At 37.2% G+C, this 24290-nt stretch overlaps 1 protein-coding gene across 3 annotated transcripts in view; it reads right to left on the bottom strand.

The window, feature by feature from the left end:
- Positions 1–16971, bottom strand: part of NETO2 (neuropilin and tolloid like 2) — a 29493-nt gene extending 12522 nt beyond the window's left edge. Inside the window, exons 1-7 of one of the 3 annotated variants that reach the window (XM_074211421.1) lie at positions 11970–16348; positions 7862–8001; positions 7394–7450; positions 5862–6002; positions 4617–4865; positions 510–554; positions 293–420 (exon numbers count right to left, since the gene is read on the bottom strand). In XM_074211421.1, the coding sequence (XP_074067522.1) occupies positions 293–420; positions 510–554; positions 4617–4865; positions 5862–6002; positions 7394–7450; position 7862 (621 nt within the window). In that variant the 5' untranslated portion in view covers positions 7863–8001; positions 11970–16348. Of the gene's footprint in view, positions 1–292; positions 421–509; positions 555–4616; positions 4866–5861; positions 6003–7393; positions 7451–7861; positions 16349–16652 lie in introns of those variants that run through there. The other 2 variants (XM_074211419.1, XM_074211420.1) reach the window with 2 other exon arrangements.
- Between the last annotated feature and the right edge of the window lie 7319 nt (positions 16972–24290).

Genomic DNA, 24290 nt, shown 5'->3' with positions numbered 1-24290 from the left:
CAAATCTGACCTTAATCTCTAACTTGTGTGACCCTGGCCAAGTCCCTTAAACCTGATTTCTTCCAAAAAAGTTGGCTATTTACAAATTAAAAATTTTTAGTGGATTTGTATTAGTCCTTAATTTTCACAAGTTACATTTTGGATAATTTTATGATAGCAATGGTAGTTTTTTAAAAAAAATTTTCAGACGTATTTATAGATAAAATAATCCCAAACAACCTACTTAAACCAAAGTAGCATATAATGTAAATAATGTATTTTCACTTAAAATGACTTATTTTATAAAAGATACCTTGGCTTTTGGAGTAGCTTTAATTGTCCATATACAGTCAACTGCTTGTCCAGGTTTTGTTTTGTCTTCCTGTTCTACTTGACTAGAGCGTACTATTCCATCAGCTCCTGAGAGTTCAAATTGGCAATCTAGAGGGGACACATAAATGAGGTCAATGGAAAATAAGCTTCATTACAAGTATCATAAGATAAAAAAAAGTGACAATATAATACTAGACCTGGAATGGGATTTAAAATACCTCCTAGGTAAGTAAAGTCTGGATCTGTAACAGAAAAGAAGACAATCATTGATGCTGAAAAAATTTTAGAGTTGGTTCAAGGTTTAGCAAATTTAATGACATCATTGCATTGCTTGTTAATTTATTTACATGTCCCATGTTTTTCTGCATATATGCCTTTGACTACATTCTTTTTCCTCCCTCTTCTCATGGTTAAGCTTTCCCTGATCCCTAGCCCTCCAGTTGCTAATGATTATTTCCTTCCTTAGACCTCACATAGTAGTTTGTATCTCTTTCATGCATTGCTTCTGTGTTATTTTGTTTTATAGCTATTTGTATATGTGTCCCATTCTTGTAACTATATTTTATGGTCCATGAAGTTAGGATCCATTTCAAATAATGCCTCAAATCAATAGTTCTCAAAGCATGATTCAGTGCAGACTACTGATAATTTATGAGTATCCTTTCCATTTACTGTAGGCTGGTACCTTGCTATGTTAAAATTTAATGAAAATAATATCTTTTGAATATGGTATTAATAATTAATCAATATCTAGTAAGACATTTTCTTGGCAACTCAGCAGAAGTAGCACCAGGCATCTCATTCTGGTGAACTTCATGTTTGGTTTTACAGTGGCAAACAGAAATTGCAGGGTAAATCCATAGGATTATGTTGCTCCGCTGAGGTAGTTATGCTATACAGACATCTAAGAACCAATGTTATTCATAACACAGCATATTTGGTCAATTTTGGTCAATCAGTTGTTTGGTGTCTTATAGAGAAATTCAAATGAATGAATTAAGCTTTTAATAAATTGTCTGAACTGGCAGATAATTTGGCACCATGTTGTCAAAAGAATAGATTTGTTTAAGCATAGACTGAATATTTATAAACAAATATTTTAACTTCATTGAAAAGACAGTGTCAATTTAACAAATCATACTAACCCCAATCAGTTAACTTCATTTGTATAGACATTACATGGAATAAGCAGAGGGGGCAAAACTTTTAACTTCACTGATTTAAGGAAATTTCATATAAGGAAACTATGACTTGCCCAAGATCACAGAGACAGAAATAGGACTTGAACTCAGAGCTTTCTAATTCAAGACCACTTCTCTTATTTGTTGGGCAACATTGCAATTTATTTCTGAAAATATGAAAGCATTTATTAACTACAGAAAAGTTATTGATAAGATTGCTGGGAAAATGGAAAAGAAGTCTGGCAGAAAATTGGGTTTAGGTCAACAGTTTGCAGAATATGCTACATAAAATCAAAGTGAATATGAACAAACTATTTAAGATCATATCATTTAAAAGATTAAAAGAGAATAGTTGCTACTCCCTCTGTTGTTTTCCATATCAGAAGAACAACTTTATTTGGGTTAAAACTAAACTTTAACAAATATAAAGTTTCTGGAATAATTAGTTGTTGTGTCCCTGTTTGGGTGCCATTATGTTGAGTCCCCTTTCCTGGACGTCATAGGTTGAGTTCCACTTCTGGACTCCCTTAATCTTCCCCAGGCGAGAACTGGAGGGGTGGGAGACAAGGAAGACAAGGATGACAAGTTCTCCAAGATCCTCAAGTACTCCTAGATCTCCAAGGTGCCCATTTATTGAACCAAATACCAGTGCTTAAATACCTTCCCAGTCTCTAATCCACTCCCACTTCTGTGACACTTACTAAGATAAGGCTCTGGTGCTCAAGGACACCAGGTGAAGATAATTTACAGTGCTCCCCCACACAAAAGTCCGTAACAATTAGTAAAAGACAATTTTTTTAGAATAGTAGCAGAATTATTAGAGCTAGAAAGGACCCTAGAGAACTTATAATCTAACTCTTATTTTGGAAATAAAGAAAACTGAGTCCTAGAGAAGTATAACTTGTCTAAGGTCATATAGAGAATTATCAGATATTAAACAAAAAATAGGAGTCAAACTCAAGTCAGTTGTCATCATATTGTCATTACCCCAGGTTGTAAGTGTATTTTCTTTTTCTTTCTTTCTTTTTTTTTATTTTTGCAGGGCAATGGGGTTAAATGACTTGCCCGTATAGATATGTAATTATTAAAAGTCTGAGACAGCATTTGAACTCAAGTCCTTCTGACTCCAGGGCCAGTGCTCTACCCACTGCACCACCTAGCTGCCCCCATAACTATTTTTTTTTGTAAGGTAAATGGGGTTAAGTGGCTTGCCCAAGGCCACACAGCTAGGTAATTATTAAGTGTCTGAGACCCGATTTGAACCCAGGTACTCCTGACTCCAAGGTGGGTGCTTTATCCACACTATGCCACCTAGCTGCCCCCCCATAACTATTTTCAAAAAGACATTATAAAACAAATTTTGTTCTATAAGAATACATATTTGGCATTAGCTTATGCTAATTTATAAAATATTTTTTCCAAAGTTAAAGGGAATCTGAATTTATAAAGTACTCGATATTTATGATCCAGATTCTCCTGATATAAAAATCTCTCTCCCACAAGCCATTTTCAAGTTATAATTTGTAATATTCCCAAACAAGACAAAATTCTATAATAGTTTAAACAAAATAGTTTAAAGAGCTCAGTTTTAATTAATAAAGTAGAAGTCACTTAAAGTAGGGCTCTTGTGATACTTTCAGAAGCTTTAGTGGGGCACTAGATCCTTTTAATGGGATCCTTCTGAAATGTGGAGAGATTCTGGCTCATTTTTTGTTTTGTGAGGTACCTCTTATGTTAGAATATTATCTGTTATCTTTCAAGATAAGTGTTTAACTTAGAAATTTCTTATATATTAATCCTTTAAAGAATGAACGTAGGGGCAGCTAGGTGGTCTAGTAGATAAAGCACCCACCTTGGAATCAGGAGTACCTGGGTTTAAATCTGGTCTCAGACACTTAATAATTACCTAGCTGTGTGGCCTTGGGCAAGCCACTTAACTCCATTTGCCTTGCAAAAACCTAAAAAAAAAAAGAATGAATGTAATTAATTAGTTGTTTCTCTATTGTCCACTTCCTTATTCAAAGTTCTCTCTCTTTTTGTAACATAAGATTTTTGTCACTAAGTATAGAAGATACCTATTTGGGAAAAATATTGCTCTTTTAAGAGTATTAGCCTGGAAGTTAAAAAAAACCAGAATTCTAATTCCAGTGCTAACTACCTCTTGCTTCACCTTTCTGTGCCTCAGTTATCTCACCAGCAAAATAAAGAGAAGACCTTAGAATACCTCTAAGATCTATTCCAACTGTAATATACCAATGACTTAAAATTTTTTAATACCTTGAAAATAACTCTTTAAATGATTTATCTCCATCATGCCTAATAAGGGTGTTTTTTTTTGAACAGTAAGTGACCAATAGTTATTACTGAATGACCATTCCTAAAGATAATGTTCAATTCATATAATGGGGGAAAAACATGAATCAATCAAGTTGTTTAGAATCGTGGGGTTAAAGGAACTGGTTGGGTGAATTTTTCTGTTTCATCTAGTTGTTTTGTCATTGTGAATACATGAAAAGAGTCAGAGAAGCTTTTGTAACATTTTCTATTGATGTTGAAATTCAAAATCTTTAAGTAGTATAGAACCAATGCTAGCTTTTTTGTAAAGTTCTTTTCACAGAACACCTTTCTTTAGGTCCTAATTTCTTGATAATTTTATTTTATTTTCCAGTTAAATGTTATTAAAATTTTTCAACAGTCATCTACATCCATATTAAGTAACACAATTTTCTTTTACCCTCCCTTTCCACCCCACTCCCCACAGCAGCAATAGTCTAGTAAACATTCTAACAAGTACATTTATATTTAACGTGTTTACATATTAGGCATTTTCTATGTGAGCAATTAGGACTAAGGGAGAAAAAAGAAAACCATAGGACAGGAAGTAAAAACATAAGAGAAATCTTTAAAAAGTGAACATAGTGTAATTCAGATTCTGTAATTATTTTTTTTCCTTTTTTTCCCTTTATCTGGATGTACATGGTGATACCTAATTCCTTTACAATCTTACATCTGTGCTAATAGATACAGCTTGACTAATTGACCTTCCTAGCCTTAATAGCCTATGCTTTGAGGTAATTAATCTTGAAAAAAATAAAGTTTTACCTGAAAAAAATAAATCCTTACCTGGAATAAAAGAGTATTTTGCTCGAAATCCTAATCCTTCAAGTTCTTCATCAGAACTAAACTTAATCCACATAAATCTGCCTGTTGATCTAATTAATGAAGGACTTTTTACACCACAATAACGATCTATAAGTGGAGAGAAACCAAATGGCCCATCTCGAATTTCCAAGTGATCAAATCGACATTCAAATGAAGGTTCTATATAATAATGTTCATCAAAGGTCAATTCTATTCTTTGACGTGGAGCAGCTGCAACAGAGTCAATTAGGACAGTTTTTAAGGAAGGAAATATGTAATGCAGAAATACTGAAAAGATCTAAAGAAAAAATAGAAATTACTGCTGAATCAATACTTTACAACTAAGGACATCAATATGAATGAAATAACATGCTTGGAGCCAATGTGAATAAATCAAGAAGAATTGGCAGCGCCACAGTTTGCATTTATTAATAACTTAAACATTATGAAGAATATAGGTCAGAATACATAATTTATATTAACTATGATGTTATCCTTTGTGGAACAATAATAATTTACCCCTCAACATACATTATTTATTATGTTAGTTAAATACATTTTATTGGAATCAAGATTTTAAGAAGCAAATATTCAATTCATGAAATATAAAGGATCAATAAAAAAATGAGAAAATATAAACAAAAAAAAGTAATGTTAAATCAAAGAGGTTCATGTACAGAAATTGCATAGGTTCTGGTAAATTATTCTCAGTAATGCGTTAAGGAAAATTTTTCAGAAATTTTTCTCATTAATATTGATATTGAAGAGATGAAAAACTGAAACAAATAATTTTTACTAGTTTGAAGGTTCTTTTAAGGAATTAAAAAAAACTTAGAAATCTCTTTGTTATTGTTGTGTCCAACTTTGTGACCCCATTTTGGGGTTTTCTTGGTAAAGATACTAGAGTGGTTTTGCCTTTTCTTCTCCAACTTATTTTACAGATGAAGAACTGAGGCAAACTGGAGTTTTACTTGCCTAGGGTCATCGAACCAGTAACTTTTTGAAGCTGATTTTGAAGTCAGGATCAGTTTTCCTGCCCACACTCTGTCCACTGCACTACCTAGCTCTCCTTCCTTCTGTACCACCTAACCTACCATTTTATTTTTATGAATGTTTAAAGGTCAGAAGCATTTATGTTACTTGTTTGATCAATGGTATTATATTATCAGTTCTTTTAATTTTATAATCAAAGTAAAATTCAAGAGGGAAAAAGACATTTAAAAATACCTTCCAAAATATAGATACACTCCTTGTTTGGTGGGTATGATTCAGGATAATTTGGTGATGCAAAATGACCCCCATTGCTGGTTCGAACCCAAATTCCACACTGGGTAGCTGGAACATGTTTAATTCCAATATTTTGTCCATCTTTAAAAAAATTACATTAAAACTAATGAATGAAAAGAAAATCAAGCAACCCCAACAACAAAAATACATACATTTACAATTTCAACCAATGTAAACACACACACACAACTCCAATTAATATTTATCAAGAGTATTATATATATTTTTAAAATAGTCTTTGGCAAATTTGATATACTTAAGCAAGAGTGAAGGGATATTCTGTGTACTATGTTAGGAGGACAGAAATTTACTAAAGTCACAGAAGAAAGGAAAAATAAGATATTTGGGGTCTTAGGCATTGCCCCAATTTACCTGATAGCATGCAATCCTCAGTCCTGAAAAATAATGATTTCCCCCTACCGCCTCAGTCCAAAGGAAAAAACAACTACTGAGTCACCACTTTACAAGACATTACTATGATGCCTATGGTAGTGGTGGGGTGCAAACTCATGATGATAATACAGTTCAATGTTTAGAAATTTAACTCAGTTATTTTCATATAACATCATGACATACATACATATATATACATATATATACATATATATGTGTATATATATATGTATATATATATACACATATATATGTATATATATATATAAAATCTTTTTTTTTTTTTGGAAAGGCAATGGGGTTAAGTGACTTGCCCAAGGTCACACAGGTAATATGTGTCTGAGGCTGGATTTGAACTCAGGTCCTCCTGACTCTAGGGCTGGTGCTCTATCCACTGTGCCATCTAGCTTCCTCCCTACATATATTTCAAAAGTAAATTTAGGTTAAGAGCTTTTATAGGAAAAGGCATATCATTTGAAATGAAAACCTGACCTACAGTAATTCAGCTGGTTTAATTTTCATATCCAGAAAGATTTTATAGAAAGGATTTTGAGTAATTTTGTACTCATAGCATTGAGAGTTGGAATGAACAGTTTAATTCAATCCTATCATTTTACATATGAGGAAATTGAGGTCCAGAATGGTGAAATAATTGGAGCAAGGTGACATAAGCAATAAATAATAAGAATTAGAATTTTAAAAATAAGTGCCTTGACTTCAAATCAGGAATCTTTCTAGTATACAATGCTGCTTCTCTGTCTGGTCATATTTCAAAAATGAGTTTCTCTTCTTGCTTTATGTTTAAGTAGGACTCAATTTTGTTCATATTCCCACTGTGAGTCAGAAGCCACTAGTAATAGTAGACTACTGAATAACCAGGGCAAGAATAGCAATTGACAATTTACTTTGCTTAACTGCAGCTGAACTCAGTTAACTGAGGCATCTATGTTGACAGAATGCCTTAGGTCACTAAAATAACCCAGAGGGATTATGGAAATTGCATTCATATCTACACTACTTTTTATTAACCCATTCCACTATCTAGAATATGCTATAAATTGGCATTATAAATACTATACCTTGGGTCTTCTGGGCCACAGCAATGCCTTCCACTACAAGTACTGTTATTAATAACACTATTAAAAGAACAGAAAACACATATTAAAATAAAACTATCAATAAAGATGAATTATTTTTCCAGGGAAAAACTGATGGCAAAATATAGAAAAATAAAAACATTATTTTTAATTATATAGCTTTCAACCTCAAGATTTTAAAAAAAATCCTATTTTGGTTTCTTAGTATTAAGAAAATCATTAAAGAAACTGATTTGTACTTAATTATATCTACACTTGAAGTATGAATTTAAAATGATCCTTCCTTAGTATGGATGGGAAAAGCACAAGTTTTAAGTCTTTAAACAAACACTGCTGATACACTAAACTCTTCAATCAAGTCAATAATATTTCAAACAGGTTTTAAAATAGAATATTTTACATTTAAATTTAATTTTTATCCTTGGATTATAATACTGTCTTTCCACGTACTGTCGGTAATTCATGAATGTGTTATTTCAGTGAAAGTTCAATTGGATTCTTTGACATTCAAGCTTCCACATGATAAAAGCAGAAAGGGGGCAGCAGCCTCAAAGAAATCAATTAAAGCAGTTTCACAGCTATGAAGAATCCTAGGATACAAAATAATCTATATTTAGAAAATGAAACCTAACAAAATTTTCATTATAGTACAAGTGAAGATTTTAGAGGTTAAATTGATACATTACCTTGAAATACTTTTTGCCATTACATCAAGTTCTATGATAGTCACCTTTATTTTTTATTTCTATCAGTATTGATGCTTTCATAATTTTCCCTTGAATGTAAAAATTCTATCCCTGTACCCTAATATTCATATATAGATGTTAGTTTTTATAATATTTGCAAACTATCCATCCATTTATCTATCCAATGAAGTTAAAAAAAATCAAAAGTATAAGTACAGATTTGAGAAGTTTTGATTTAATACCAGACTTAAGTGGTTTTGATGGCCTTCAGGCTCAACAGGAGTGAAAAGTATGAGATGACTGCCAAAAGTCAATGTTAAATGCTTTTTGATTTATGTTAAAATAAATATCTAGTCCTTCTGCATTATTATTTAATCAGACTCTCTCAAAGGCACTTTTCAGTTTTGGATACCATACTATAAAAACAAACTTAAAGGAAATAAGGATATTTAACTTTGAGAGAAGATTTGGGAGATGTGACAGTTGTCTTAAAACAGATAGTCTTGTCATTGGAAAATGGATTAGATATATTTCATGTAGCTCCAATGACTTAAAGGACCAGTGGACAATTGGTACAAGGAGACTGGTTTTAACTTACAAGGAGGAACTCTTACAGTTAAAAGTTGTTTGGTTAAATGAACTTCCTCATGAGGAAAATGAATTTTCCTCCAGTGGACATGTTAAAGAAGAGACTGGATGTCCAACTGCCAGGGAAACTATAATGGGGATTCCTATTAGGATGAGAGATTATACTAGATTCCCTCTCGGGTCCATTCCAATGCAATGCAAAACACAAAGCATGTACTAAGTGAAAGGTACACCGTTAAGATGCAAGAGTTTTTAAGCAATAGTCTCTGAACCTATTAAGGATGTTGTGATAGAGTTGTTATAGTCTTTTTCAATTTTTAGCCTTTATTTTTTTGTTGACCTACTCTAGCTCACTTCTCAGTTTCTTTGTCCTTTTTATTATTTTTTGGGGAAAGGAGTGGGGAGAGGCTAGATCAGTGCTACTGTTGAAGATATAATATGTTACAAAAGAATCAACCTTTCAGAGAACTTCCCAAATACTTAAACTATATTTGACTTAGAGGAATTGACTCTTGGGATAGAGATAACATTATTTGTTGGGACAAGTACTTTCATAGTGGAAATATGGTAATAATCAGAAGTCTGGTGATTCTTTAAATAGCATTTTCTATCTATATCAGTATGAAATCATCCCAAATGTTACATGTATCATGCTACAAGAAACTTCCTGAGAGGCACCACCTTTCAGTTGCATTCTTTTCATCTTAGCTAAATGAATGACAGAGGCAAATGGGCATATTTATGAAAACTGAAACCAGGGGGAATAACTGACATAAAAAATGAACTGAAGAAACTAACTTGAGTTGTTATAGACAGCAGCTAATAAAGATCAAGCTGTATACAAATCTGGCTTATTGTTGATATCAATCATATTATTCACAAGTGGTATAAAATGTTTTAACTAAAGTTTCAAACACAAAATGATTATATTTGTTGCTGCATTTCTAGACTGCACTCCAATTACTTTTCTGAAATCGTGCCATTTGAAACAAAGATGCTAGGAAAGGAAGGAGGGACTCTGTAGTGCACCTTTGTCTTTCTTCTTCCTAGTGGTAAAGCAGTTGACTATTAATCATCCTAGTTAACAAGTCATAACAAACATACGAATTTGGCTGAGAATTTAATAGATTCTTTGTAATGAAGCTGGGTCATAATCAGGCTGAATTATTAAAAGAAATTCCAGGAATGTCCAATACCATGGAATTAGGTTAGGATGTATCTCCCTGCTACAATTTAACATTATGAAAAGATAATAGCACTTAAGTTGTTTATTAACTCTAATATTGAATAAATAGAATTTGAATGGAATTATTAATTAAGGCATTTCTGCATTTTTTCTGTCCTCTGTCTCACTAAAACTTCTATTGTTCCTCCTCCCTTTTTGACTAAATGGTTCACTAATTTTTCTATCTCTTCTCTCAACATTCAATTAGTTGCCAAGTCTTTTTTTCAGACTTTTACTGGTACTTTGCGTGTATTATTTTAATAATCTTAAAGTCCTCATTGTCTTTTACTAAGTACTGGGAATGATTGAGTACAGAGTACTCTTTGAATGTGAATGGCAAGGAAGATAGCTTACTCTTCCTCAGGATATTTTAACAACATTAGTAAACAGTCACAGTACTGGAGAGATGTGAAAATGAGAATTCAGAGAGAATTTAGTGAACTGGAGAGCAGGAGACAGATCAAGCACCTCGCTAGGAAGTTTCAGATTTCCATTCAAGTCTTGGTCTGAGAGAGATCTGTAAGGCTAAGGCAGGATAACAAGTAACTTAGACTGCCAAATAAGATTTTGCCTCAATTGAACTGTGTGGAATTCTAAGTTCCTCTTAGTTTAGTTTTAGGAAGACATTGGGAGATAGGGTGAAGGTGGAGGAAGGCTGATTCAAGGCCGAGATGTTAAAATAATCTCCATAAGCACAGGTCTAATTATGTTACTTGTCTGTTCAAAAAATCTTTAGATAGTCTCTGTTGTTTAGAGTATAAAATACAGGTTCTTAACTTGGCATTTAAAATCTTCCAAAATTTGTTCACATTCTAACCTTATTTCCCTTTACTTCCCTTCACCTGCTCTTTATGGATCCTTCACAAACTTCAAATGTTCTAGTTGACTGGATTACTAACTCTTCTCCAAAAGTGATATATCTTTTTTCCATATCTGAGCATCTAAGTAGGTTTCTCTCATGCCTGAAAATGTATGCATTCCTCTTCAGAATGTTTTTTTTCCTTCATGGTAATTCAGTTGCCATCTCCTTTGGGAAGCCTTCACTGATTATTCCAAATAAGGAGGTTTCCTTCTTCCTCAAATTTTCTGGCTTTAGTTTGCTCTCTATTTCTCCCCACCTCCAGTGGAATATAGGCTCCTTGAGGGAAAGGATTGTGCCATCTTAAAAATCATTGTATCCTTGACACCTAGGCATAATACCTGGCCTATAGCAGATATTTACATACATTTTGGTTGAAAGGAATTCTCAAATCCAGAAATCATCTAAGATAATCTATGTTTTGAAAAAGCATGCAAAACACCAAACCATCAGCATGACAACATGAATCAAAGAAAAGAATTAGAGTCAGGAAGACCTAGATTCACATTCCACCTCTGACATTTACTGACCACCTCCATCATTTTGGGCTAGTCACATAACTTCTCTTGCCCATAATTTCCTCATTTGTAGAAAAGGAATAATGCTTTTTCAAACCAATCTTGAGAATTGTTGAGGCTCAAATGGGGATGTGTGCAAAGTGCTCTGCAAGTTTCAAAGCACTATTTAGATTTCAATTGTCATTATATTAAGGTTGAAGATCAGATTTAGACATTTTCTCAAACTTTGTAACCTTAAAGGTTAAATGCAGGTTTAATTCAGCTTTGTTAAAAGGGAATGATAATGAAATTTTTAACAATGAACTGGGTGGAAAGAAATATTTTTAACCATTTTGACTCTGAAATTCAGGTAAGGATAACACTATTCTTAGTTATGGCTCATTTTTTTCTAATAAAGAAGGATGTTAGGATTTGAACTTATCATTAGCTTTTGTGGGTTTAAGGGTTATCCCCAACTCATCCCATTAAAATGACCCAAATTAGCTTTTACCCCTACTTCTTGTCCTTATAGGCTTTACAGTTAAAGGTCCTTCTTTCCAATTATATTAAATGGAAAAAAAAAGTAAAATTTATTTTATTCATATTAAGTTTAAATTCCAAATCTTGGACTTTTAAGTCTCAACCAACGTTAATCTACATCCTTTAGTCAATGGCCTTTATTTCTCAAAACAGTCGTACTTACCTTAAATCAGTGTGTTGACTGCTTAGCACATAATACTAAGCCTTTAAGAGCCACACTGAAGGCATACTTCTTTTTTATTTGGAGGACTTAATGAAGAGAACCGAATCCTCAGCATTTGTCTAGTCACAACTTTGGCCAATTCCACTTTCTGAGATGATTTTATAGTTGTTGTTCTTTAAACCTTTACTTAAGCTAGAATGAAACAAGGGATCTTCAGTGAAAAACAGAGGGGATTCTATCTAAAGTCCAGTATCAGGAGTCCCAGATATTCAATCATTGGAGCAATTTTTTAGAAAATAGGAGATATTGGGCCAAAAAAATTCTACTTTACTATGTACCTAATAACAAGAGGATATTTAACTTTAACAATATCCATTATGGTAGTTAAACATCTACTCATAAGGAAGACTACAAGGTATAGTGAACTTTGTAAATTCCTGGATCCTAACATACGCTTGTTAATCACACTGCCAATCGCTTCTTTAAGAAAAGAAAACTTAACTTATAGTGCCTTCTCTTTTCCGAGAAATATGACAGGTTCCTTGTCAGACTCAAACCACTGTAAGAAATTAAAAGTGCTCCTGGGAAGACAGCTATACATGTCTTCCCACTGTAATAACCACAAATTCCTCAGACACTCTTCTCATTATTGTGATACCAAATCATATTTTAGAGGTCATTTGACTTTCCTTTCCTCCAACCTCCAGCTTTACATTTTTCTGTCAAATTACAGGAATCATATGTAAATGAATGTTAGTTATTTTGAATGGGAAGAAAAGTTGAGGTTTTTTTAGATTAATCTCCTTTTTTGCTCTTGTTACTTTGTTGTGTCCCAATAATTTTATTTTAGGTATTGCTCATACTTACTTTTCCAAGTCCTGGTACCAGATTATTTTTTTTTAATAAGATTTAAGTTTGTAGAATAAAAAAATAGTCCCAATGAAAAGTTTATTTTTCCTTTTGTGACATCAATATCACAAATTCAACTAAAATCCTTTTACTTGAAATTAGGATTTAGCTGACAGGCTACAATGTGTAGGAATCTACTGGTGCATATATAGACTACTAAGGACAAGCATATATATGTGGTTCAGAGGTTGCCTATGTGTTTATATTCTTATTTTTATTTGTATGCAAATCTGATGTTTATCTAATTCAAACTTTCAATATGAGAATTTAATGCAGTTTTTATGTCACTAGGAACAAAGTTACTTAATAATCCACTTTGCATAATAAATTTTGATAAAGTCTAATATAATCCTCATCAAGTCTGATCCTCAGTCCTATAATCTAAATAAAAAAATCGATGGCTCATTAAACTATTAACATTTACTCTCTAATTGAACTCTTAACTACCTATTATTATAAGATAATTTTTAAGGGGAGATAGTCAATTAATCATTAAAGTTTTTATTAATATCTATGGTCATGCAAATTTTCAGCAATAACTTTTAAAAATAACATTCATCAATGTAGATGCAATTTAGCTTATTAAAAATGCAGAACTTGGACACTGAATGGTACTATCGAGAAATTCTAATGTCTTGGAAGAGTTTTTCCTTAAAAATATAAAATAACATACAAATGAACTTGGAAGTATATAATTCTTTTCAGTAAAATGAAAAATAGAAAAAAAAAATAGAAAAAACCTTCTAACTCAAACATGTAAACAGGTAGAAACTCTGATTTAGCATCTAGTCAATACCCCTGCCCTACATTTTAACACTTGGGGAAACTGAGGCACACTGGCTTTTTTTTTTTTAAAAGAAATTTGTTTAATGTCAAACAAAGAAAATCAGAGGTGGGATTTGAACCCAGGTCCTTTGACTCTAAATTCAGGGTTCTTTCAGTGCTGTCTATATTAAGTAAAAATGATTTAAGCTGGCTAATTATAAATGAAATAGCATGTATGTCACCTGATAAAGTTTCCCCTTTTTTTAGTGGCCCAAGAGGACAGAGTGCATTGGCAGAAGGTAAAAGCATACCTGAAATATGGGGAAAATATAACAAATAGCATGATGGAAAATTGTTTTTGGTGAGGACAATGGATCCTGTTTTCTGACAACATTTCTTGATATTAATGAGCAATATAATTGCCACATTAGCTTTTCTATATGGAATGTGTGCATGTGTGTATGTGTATAGTCTACACTACATCTAGGTATGCACACACATAACGTATTTGTATATTAATATGTGACATGACTAGAAAATGAACATATGAAATATACCATGGGACTACCATCCCATCAAATTCCATCATATCCGATTCCATTCTTAATTCTTTATCTAATGTCTTATTATTAATGTAAATTAATAGTCATTATTAATCTTGCTTTAAGCTTTCAAGGACTTATACCATGCCTTAAGAGTACTGCAATGCCTCTTAATTACTTTAAGATCATATCAAAAGGCATTTTCAAAATTAATCTGGCCCTAAACTTGTAAAAAATTTAGCCTCTATCATAAAAAGAATACAAATGAAATTATAACACTTTTTAATATATAACCTCTACTTAAGTTAAAAAGAGATTAAGCCTTATTTTTAAAACTACACACTCAAATTACATGTGATTATTGTAGTTCTTATAACAAGAACACAAGAAGAAATAGTTAATCTAGGGAGTGGAAATGCATATGGTTTAGATTCTCTCAAATTCTTAAAATCTGATATTGGAAGAAAAAGATTTGCTATACAAAAAAGTTTTGCTTGCTAATTCATTGCAAAATGCTTGTGCAAGAAGAAATTAAGTGAAATTATATCATTTTGGTGGAAATTTCAATGGTTAATTTAGGAAACATTTAGATAGCTAAATTATTAACTATTTAAAGCACCATATTTGTTATTATTTCATAACAATTTGACAAAAGTTTTTGCTAATTCAAAAGTCATTATTAATTGAAAATATATTGTGTTTTTATTATAAACTAACTTTTATGTTACTGTTACCTGACTTGGGGGGAAAAATCCCCCTAATTTGGCACAAGCTTCTGATGGAAACAGATACTGATGAAAACGCTGATATAATGCACAAGTTTTTCATGAAATGTGAAAAGGTTACAACAATGGAAGTAAAGCAAAATTCACTTTTTTTTAAAACTTAAAGTAGGGGAAGAGAGCAGCCCTTTGTTTCATTGTGCTATTTTTGCTCTGAGAAATAAAAAAGAAATTCATAAATAACTTTGAAGGACAACCTAAGTTGTTAAAAAAAAACACATGTCACAAACCCTTTATCTCTTGGAAAATTTGAAATAACTGTTTTGTCTGAATGTACTACTTTCGGCAAGGAGACTATTTTCATTCTAAATGTAAGAAATGAGGGAGAGATTCAACAGCAACAGCTTTATATTTTAAGACTTCACTCAAAATCTAGGGAGGAATATCACTTTGTCAAACTGAGATAGCATCTATGGAAAAGTCCAGAGCAGAAGACTGAAACAAGCCACACTCCCCAGAGACATTGTACATCATTAGAAAACGGGTCAGCATTGGCTGAGCTCCACTTCAGGAAAGCCTGCAGTGGTGTCGCAGCCTCCCAACTCTCCTCCTCTATCACTATTACTACCACCACCATCAAGGAACATTATTGTGTTTAGAGAAATGAAGCGGAAGGGCAAGAAACACAATAAGGAGCCGTTAATACTTTTAGAGGGGGACGAGCTTCTCTGACGTTCTGCTCATAAGCCACAAGTGACGATGACTTGGGTTTTGAGTCAGCTTTCGACAATGTAATTGTCTGTCGGCTGAGCAGGGCTTTCTTCAGCATACGACACTGAATGGAGCAGCAGAGGTTTGAGAATTAGCAGCTCTACAGGTTTGACTTTACATATTTTGCTTCTGGCTGGAAGCAAAACACAAAACACACGGGCATTTGACACACACGTATCATTACATTTGAATATTATGAATTTAGCACCTCGGTGCCCGTTCCAGATCCACACTAGGAAGCTTACTTTTTAAAAAATGACTTATCTATGGATCAGAGAAGCGCTAGGAAAATAATCGCTTCCCACTGAGCGTCTTGGCTTGGCTCCGGGCTAGCTGCCTGGATTCTCTGGACAGCTACGTACTGGCTGGATTTATGGCAAACCCGGTGTCAACAACAGCATCGTTTGTTGGAGGGTGTGAAAAGGGCAACAAACACAAGGCGCGTGAAAGGCGCCTCAAAGATCAGTTCGGGTGGCATTTCTGGGCTCCGAGACCCGGCTTCCCGTTATCTTTGTATATTCAGTCGAGGGATCTCGTGAAAGCGAAGCGCTGACAGGTGAAGGAAGCCCCCTTGGTGACGGCAGGTCGCCCACGGAAACAACGTCCATTTAGGGGTTCGCTTTTCTCAGAGCTGACCCCCCCCCCACGCCGGGGCCGCTTCCAGATCACACCGGGACCCTCCGGGACGAGCGGCTGTGGAGCGGCGGGCGCCGGCTCGGGGGCAGCTCCGGCGGCGCCTCTCCGGGCACCGTTTCTGGCCGCACCGAGGGTGACAAAGGCGGCGGCGGCGGGAGCGTGGGGGCGCCCGGCCGTAGTCTGGGCCCCCCCCCCGGCCCAGCGCCCCAGGACAGGAGCTCCGCGGGCGGGAGCAAGCGCGCGCCGAGGGGGCGAGGGCGGGCGCGGGCGCCCCGGGAAGGGGCCCCGCAGCCCCCGGACAGCTCCGGCCCGCCCGCGCCGGCCGGGCCGGCTCTTACCTTTGAGGACCGAGCAGAGCTTCTCCAGGGCCATGTTCCCGCGGGGGCCCGGCGCCGGGGCCCGGGCCGAGAGGGGGCCGAGAGCGGGGGTGGCGGAGCGGCGCCTCACGGCCCGGCCCGGCGGCCGCCCCGCGCTCTCCCCATCGGCCGGGCGGAGCCGCCTCCCCCGTCCTCAGGTCCGCGGGCCGGTCATGCCCGAGCTCCGCCGCGGGCTGGGGGGGCCCCGGGGCCCCTCGACGGGCGCCGGCTCCGACTCCGCGCGGCGTCCGGTCCCATCGACCGGGGCAGCCGCTTCCCGGAGCCGGGGGAGCGGGCGGGCCGTCGGGGCGCGGCGGGCTCCCCGGGGCTCCTCCGCAGCCCGCAGCCGCTCCGGCCGGACTGAAGCGCGGTCACCCCGAGCCCAGGCGCTTTTAAGAGGTGAGCGGCAGCGCCGCGTGCCGGGCTGCCGCCTCTGCGCATGCCCCCTCCCCGCTTCCCCGCCCCCTCCCCCAGTCGCGGCTCCCCGAACTCCCCCTCCCACCCCGCCGCCTGCCTCGGAGCCCGCGCTGCCCCGCCGAGAAAGCCCCGGCCCCCTCCCCTCGGGCCGGCTGGCCCCCGGAGTGGCGCGTGCGTGTGTGTGTGTGTGCGTGCGCGTGTGTGCATGTGTGTGTGTGCATGTGTGTGCATGTGTGTGCATGTGTGTGCATGTGTGTGTGCATGTGTGTATGAGCGTGGGGGGGCAGGAGCGGGGGCCTCCCCCACGCGCCCCGCGCCTCGCGCCCCGCGCGGCGGCCCGGGCACGGCTCCGAGCCCCCGGCTCCGAGCCCCGTCTACTCCGCCCCTTCTGGAGGGAACCCGGGCCGGGCTGCGGCTCCCCGCGCGCCACGCGCACACTGCTTCCTCCCTCTTTGTGGTCCCCTCACCATTTCCCTCCTTTCTCTCTCTCCCGGCCCCTCCCCCCCCAGAAAAGCGGGCGTCAGCCCCGTGCCCTGGGAAAAGCGCCCCGCGCGGGGGCGGCCCGGCCCCGGCCCCGGCCCCGGCCCCGGCCCCGGCCCGGCCCCGGCCCCGGCCCCGGCCCGGCCGCTCCTGCCGCCGCGCCGGCTCCCCCGCGCAGCCTCTCCGGAGGCGGGGCCGCACCGGGCTCCACGCCGTTAGGCGGCGGCTCAGGACCGGGGCTAAACTTTCCCTGCTCCTGTCCAGCGCCATGAATGGCCAGGAGCTCCCCGACAGGACAAGCCGCCCCGAGAGCCCCGGGGCCGCGGTTCCTTCTTGTCGGGCAGGTCCTGGCCCCTCGCTCCTGCCGGGCCAGCTTCAAAGGGCAGAACAGAGCAGGCGCCGAGAAGCGGATCGGGGAGCGCGGGCCCGGGAGGCCGGAGAGACCGTCTCGGCTCCGCTGCGGAGGCGGAGGAGCCAAGCGCCTGGTCCAAGGTCACGTACAAGGGAAGCAGACCAGAGACGAGTTTAGGGCCCCAAGTTCAAAGCCGCTCCTCCACCTTCCACTCTGTCCGCCGTTCGCGCAGGGGCAGGGATGGGACCTGTGATTTCCCTGCTTGTTAACACAGATGCTGGGCAATATCAGGTGATGTTCCTACAAACAGGCTTTTTTTTTTTTTATAATTTAAATGTCAGGTTATGCCTCTTGAACACACAAAAGAGCTTCCAAGGGTGGCAGGCTGCGGTACCTTTACCCCAAATAGACAAAATGCATTCTAGTCACCGGATACGTTTCTGGGATACTTAGATAACAGGAATCTGTAGGACATTATGAATGAATTATGAAGATTCAGTGCTAAGTGTTTGTTGCCATTGAGCACAAAGGAAGAAAAAGATAAGGTTTCCACCCACACTGAGGCTCAGATTGATAAAGCAGCATCGGGTTAAAGACTATTTATTACTAGAGAACAGAATCTGGGTCAAAGATCTAGAGATGAAAATGATCCTAGGAGGAATGTCCAAAACTGTAGTTTTACAGATGAGATAACCTGAAATCCAGTCAGTGTTTAGTGGATTGCTCAAGTATGCATTACTGTTTGGGTCTGGAAATATCTTTAGAAGCATTTAAAAGTTTTCACAGTGGATGAACATCATCCAAAGAGGTATGACATGAACTGGGTAAAACCGAAAGGATAAGTGAAAAGTAGGAGAGAGAGCATCTGGGAGCCAAAAACAATACTCCCCCCCCCCCCCCAAATAAACTATTTGCAGCATGATATGCTGATCAACCTGACAAGCGAAAGTGTTGTGCTGGGATTCCAATGAGAGGTGAAACGAGAGCACATTGTTGGCACAGGGGATGGTTTATGCAAAGACAATGAATGAGGATATTAATACCAAAGTCGAGGAATAGAAAAAAGGACGAGTTGGCTGGAATATAGGGTTCGTGAAGAGAAGTATTGTTTCAAAAAACTAGAAAGGTAGGATTATGCTACATCGTAAAGGAGTTTTAATACTAAGCTGAGGAGCTTGTAAGTAGGGAGCCATTGAATTTTCTTGATCAGGGCACACATTTGGTGTTCCAGGAAGATTAATTTGAAGATTGGCTTAGAAGTGGCTAGAAATAATGAGACTAATTAGAAACTTGCAGTTATCTCTGTAAGAGCTAATAAGTTTGATGACCATGTGAGAGGAGGGAAGAGGATGGATGCACTTTATATGAAAGGAGTAAAATCAAAGCTTGGTAACCAGTTTAGGGGCAAGAAAGAAGAGTTGAAGACATCTTCAAATATAAAAATGTCAGTGCTGAAAGGATACTGGTACTCTCAATATAGTTGGGGGATGGATTTATGGTGAAAGAGAATGAGGTTTGTTTTAAGGATACTTAGAGCAGGAGACTAAAACAGGAGAAAAACTAGAAGACATCATTGATTCTTGTTCTTTGTTCTTGAAGACCATGACATTAGGAAGGTAAATTGGATTTAAGTGAGGGTTATTCAAAGTCATCTGTTTCACTACTCCAAAGCCATTTAGGTCCAATGGCAATATACAGATGAGGAGGACTGGAGATGGCCCATTTGCCCTGAGAGACCTTGGTTAGTGCTGAGGAGGGATGCATGAGATCCAGCTCAGAAAAGTGACTAAGGGTTGGTGACACTAATCTGTCTCTGTCCCTCAAGTGATCTCATCCCTTCTCACCTTCAAGGAGATAATTAAATTCATAAGATCTAGTGAGTTTACCAAGTGAGGGAGTATAAAGAGAAACTAGGGCCCAGAACAGAGTCCTGGGAGAAAGCAACAGTTTATGGATATGACATTAATCAGACAGGTTGAAGAACAACAGACTTTGAAATCCCGAAATAAAAGATAGTATCCAGGAGCAGAAGGTAATAACTAGTATTAAATACCAAATATTGCAGAGCAAAAGAGATTAAGAAGAGAGAAAAGAGTGCTTTAGATTTATCAGTGAACAAAATAAGTTTGGAAGAGAAGAGATTGTATTCAAGGTGGGGATGCTTCAGCATTTTCTCGTGCTACAGAAAGGTAAGGAGGGAAAGGGCTGAGGATAGGCCATTGGATTTAACAAGAGTTTTTTCATTATTTTTGAAAAAAGTTTCAGTTAAGTAAGGAGGTCAGAAGCCAGATTATGAGGTGCTCAGAAGTGGTTGTAGGAGAAAAAGTGGAGGCAATTTTTTTTCCTTAGGAGTTTGTGAAAAAAAAATTTAAAAAGACAGTAGCTTATGACAAAGTCAGAAGAAGGTTATTTAAGAATAGTTATCTGGGCATTTTTGTAGACTTTAGGGAAGGAGCCAGGAGCAAGGGAGAGTATAAAGATGAGAGTGAAAAGTAAAGACAGTCAGCTGATCCAAGGGAAAAATCTGGTGGAGGACAAGAGGATGGGGTCAAGAGAACAAAGTAAATGGGTTGGCCTTGGCAAAAAGAAAGTCACTTCATCAGGGACTAACAAAAATGGAAAGAATAGAGTGATACTGAAGGGAATATAAGGTTTAGAATGGCCTTTGTTTTTGATAAAATAGACTATGCCTTCTGCTAATAGAAAAAGGGATCAGATGGTTTAGGAAAAATGGGAAATGAAATATATATTATGTTGTATGTACTAAACTCTGTATAAAGAAAACCAAGCTATTCCCCACTCTTAAGGAACTTGCATTGTCACAGGGAGAGATGACATATGTAACAGGTTTCAGTTGCAAGTTAAATGTAAAAGCCTTATGTCTTTATTGTGTAGTGGCAAAGCAGATGGCAATATATCTTTCTTTTATGTTATTCCCACTGATAAAGTATCAGTACATTGAAACATTTGAGAGAAATTATCACTGAGTGGGGAGTAAGATATGGTTGAAAAGGGAAGAATTTTTAAAAAAAGATTTCTGTGCAGCACCAAGGGCCCAGGTGAGATTAGATAATAGGAATTTATAGTGGGCTTAGGTGACAGAGTTGTAAAACTTTCTCTAGTGGTGTTCAGCAGCATTCAGGAGTGGAGAATTTGGATATTGGAGTAATCCAGGGTTCGTATAGGAAAACATGAATAGGGATAGAAATAAAGGAGCAAAGGATTCAAACATAGAGGACTATGTATAATTGAATTGGATAACTAAGGGTCAAGTTTACTAAAGAAGAAAAGTAGGGGAGCAGAGTTGATGGTCTTAGAATGGGAAGGAGTGGAATAGGACATAGGAAGTGGTGTCAGAGATTTCATGTTCAGATCATGGATTTAGAACAATGATAGTGTGCTCAATATAGTATCTAGAATGTATTAAATGCTTATTTCTTGATTTTCCATTTTGAAAAAAAAGATAGGTTGTCTGATGAGTTCCTTGCACTTACGCATTTTTCTTCTTTTTTTCATCTTTTTCAGAATTGCTTCTCTATCTTTACTGTTTCTTTGAGAACTTCTTTTCCCTTCTAACATGACAACTTCTTATAGAATTTTTGTTTCAAGGTGTTCTTTCTTTGAACACTTTGGTATATGTTCTCCCAAAATCTAGAATCTATCAATCAGTGCTTGATTTAACTTTATTTCTCACAGATTTTAAATATCAATGGTCACCTCTCCTAAAGGTTCTCATTTCCCCTTGCAGTAACCATTTCCTTCATGGTGAGAATAAGAAGTTTCCCTTATTCATTCCTCCACTTTTTGAAGGATGAAATTTCATCCAGGATGTCAAGAAATTATTAGTTATTCCACTTTGACCAGAGATCTTATGTACTCTACTGCATGTCCAGATAATTGAAGCCCTTCTTTATTTTTTAAAAATTTAAATTTTTTTTTAGTTTTTGCAAGACAATGGGATTAAGTGACCTGCCAAAGGTCACACAGCTAGGTAATTGTTAAGTGTCTGAGGTGGGATTTGAATTCAGGTCCTCCTGACTCCAGGGCCAGTGCTCTATCCACTGCACCATCTAGCTGCTCCCCTTCTTTACTTTTATAGCCAAGAATTTGATTTGTTTTCTAAACTATTCATCTATTTCTTTTTTTCTATCTAGGTGGTATCTGAAGACAATGTTGATTATGTTTGTGATTCTAATGGTTTTGAACCAAATATTTTTCATTATTTCCATACTTTTTGATTCCTGAATTTGCCTACATAATAACTGATATTATATGCTTTATGTCTATTATCTCTTTTGAGACTCACTATGATTCTGTGAGATAGGCACTATTATTCTCCTCCATATCCTTTATAGGTAAGGAAATTGAGTATCAAACAGTTTAAGATGAAGTTCAGAAATTCAAATCCTCTTTTTCAGACACCAACTTTTTACCCAGATGTTCATATCACACATCTGCATTCCTCCCATCCTCCTGAAGCTCTTGCTTTGATTGGCAACAATGATGAAAACACCACCTATGCTCTTAAATTCTTCAGTTTCCTGTCTTAAACATTTTAACTTTTTTTGATAATACTTTCTAGATTCCTCCTGATAGTGTCATTTGTCATCAGCACTTTAGAATGAAAACAATATTAAATAGAAAAATGAGTTTACAAATCAAGAGTCAGAAATATGTTGGATTTTATTTCACTGTCATTTGTACCTTTGCATGTTTTATTCTACTATTTGAAAAATTAGAATTTTATACAGTTATTCCCTGACTTACATCATGGTTTTCTAAAGCCAAAGAATAACATGCTAGTTTTTAATCTAAGAACTTTACAACCCATCTACTTCTGACTGTAGCCATAGCAGAAGGAAACATGCCAAAATTCTAACTTCTCGAAATGTAGAACTTCTGAATCATCATATCATCTTCTCCTTTCTTTGATTTCCAAAACACAGATGTACAGAGAAATCTGTTTATTGTGATGTACAAATTACAACTCCAATAATGATAACAGCACAGGAAAATATCTATTTTTATATGAGTATCATTGTTTACTACAAAGATTTAGAATTTTTTTTGTGGGAAAAAGGCAGAAAATTCCATTTCTTTTCATTTAACTAATCAGTGATTGCTATATCAGAGGGGACAAAAGAAGTAATTCTTATGGATTAGGCCCCCAAGATCTAAGAAGAATAAAAAGTATTTCATAATTCTGATACTTATTTTCCAAATTTCTGGCTAGTTCTTATTCCATATTCAGTAAGTTTATTAATGACATTGTTTACCATGAGTACTTTTATTTTAAGACTATATAAATTCTCAGAAAATCTTCCAGTAATTTAACACTATTGAAATGATTGGGAAATCAAATTTCTCATTAAAATCATGTTGAAAAAAAAATAAAATCATGTTGAGACTAAAATTGGTAATGTTATAGTTTGACTGCTCAGTACACAGCACAGTCTCTGCAAAATGTCTTTTTTCATACTTGAACATGAAATTCTTGAATATTAATACAGAAATTTACTTCATTCTTTGTCATAATTCCTATTATTGAAATACTTAGAAGCATACGTTTGTGCATGTGTGTGTGTGTGTGTGTGTGTGTGTGTGTGTGTGTATCTTGCTTTATCTTGTTATCTCATCCTCTGCAATTCTCTTCCATGTTCTTCTGTAAATGCTTCATAGGGGAGATACACAGCACATTTGAGATCTTTATCTATTCTAAGTGTCAATTCTGCTAGTCAGTATCTGTCTACCTATTGTCTCTAATATTTTTTTGTTAGATATCCAGCCCACCACTTTTCCATTCTTATACATTTTTAAATGGTGCCATTCACAATATACTTTTCAAACTTGTTATTTTTCATAGTATGCTACAACCTGTCTAAAACCACCATGAGCTTTTCCATTATCCTATATCTAAAAAAAGTACATTACTTTAATGCTAATATTCTTCTGGTGATGCTGTCTAGAGGGGAAGGGGATGTGATAAGTCTCTGGAAGGTGAGACAAAGAAAGGCAAAAGTACAAAGACATCTTCTGCTCTCAGGGAGTTTGTATATTTGTCAGTCAGTCACCAATATTAAACATTTACTTTGTACCAGGCACTACATTAATATGTGTGACAACATGTAAATAGGTTTGTGCACAATATGTACAGGGCACAAAGCAGGTAACCTAAGAGGGAAAGTTCCAAGGACAAGGTGCACTGGGAAGGCTTCCTGTACAAAGTCTTAGAAACTGGAGTTGTCAAGAGGCAGAGAGTAGGAGGGAGAGCATATGAGGTACAATCAGTACAAAGGAATGACACTGGAGGATGGAGTGCTTTGTGAGAAGAACGGAAAATGAGCTTAATGCATCTAGACTGTAGAGTGAAT

This window comes from Macrotis lagotis, chromosome 1 (assembly GCF_037893015.1).
Source record: "Macrotis lagotis isolate mMagLag1 chromosome 1, bilby.v1.9.chrom.fasta, whole genome shotgun sequence".
Lineage (NCBI taxonomy): Eukaryota > Metazoa > Chordata > Mammalia > Peramelemorphia > Peramelidae > Macrotis > Macrotis lagotis.
This window is presented reverse-complemented; position numbering and strand designations above follow the sequence as displayed.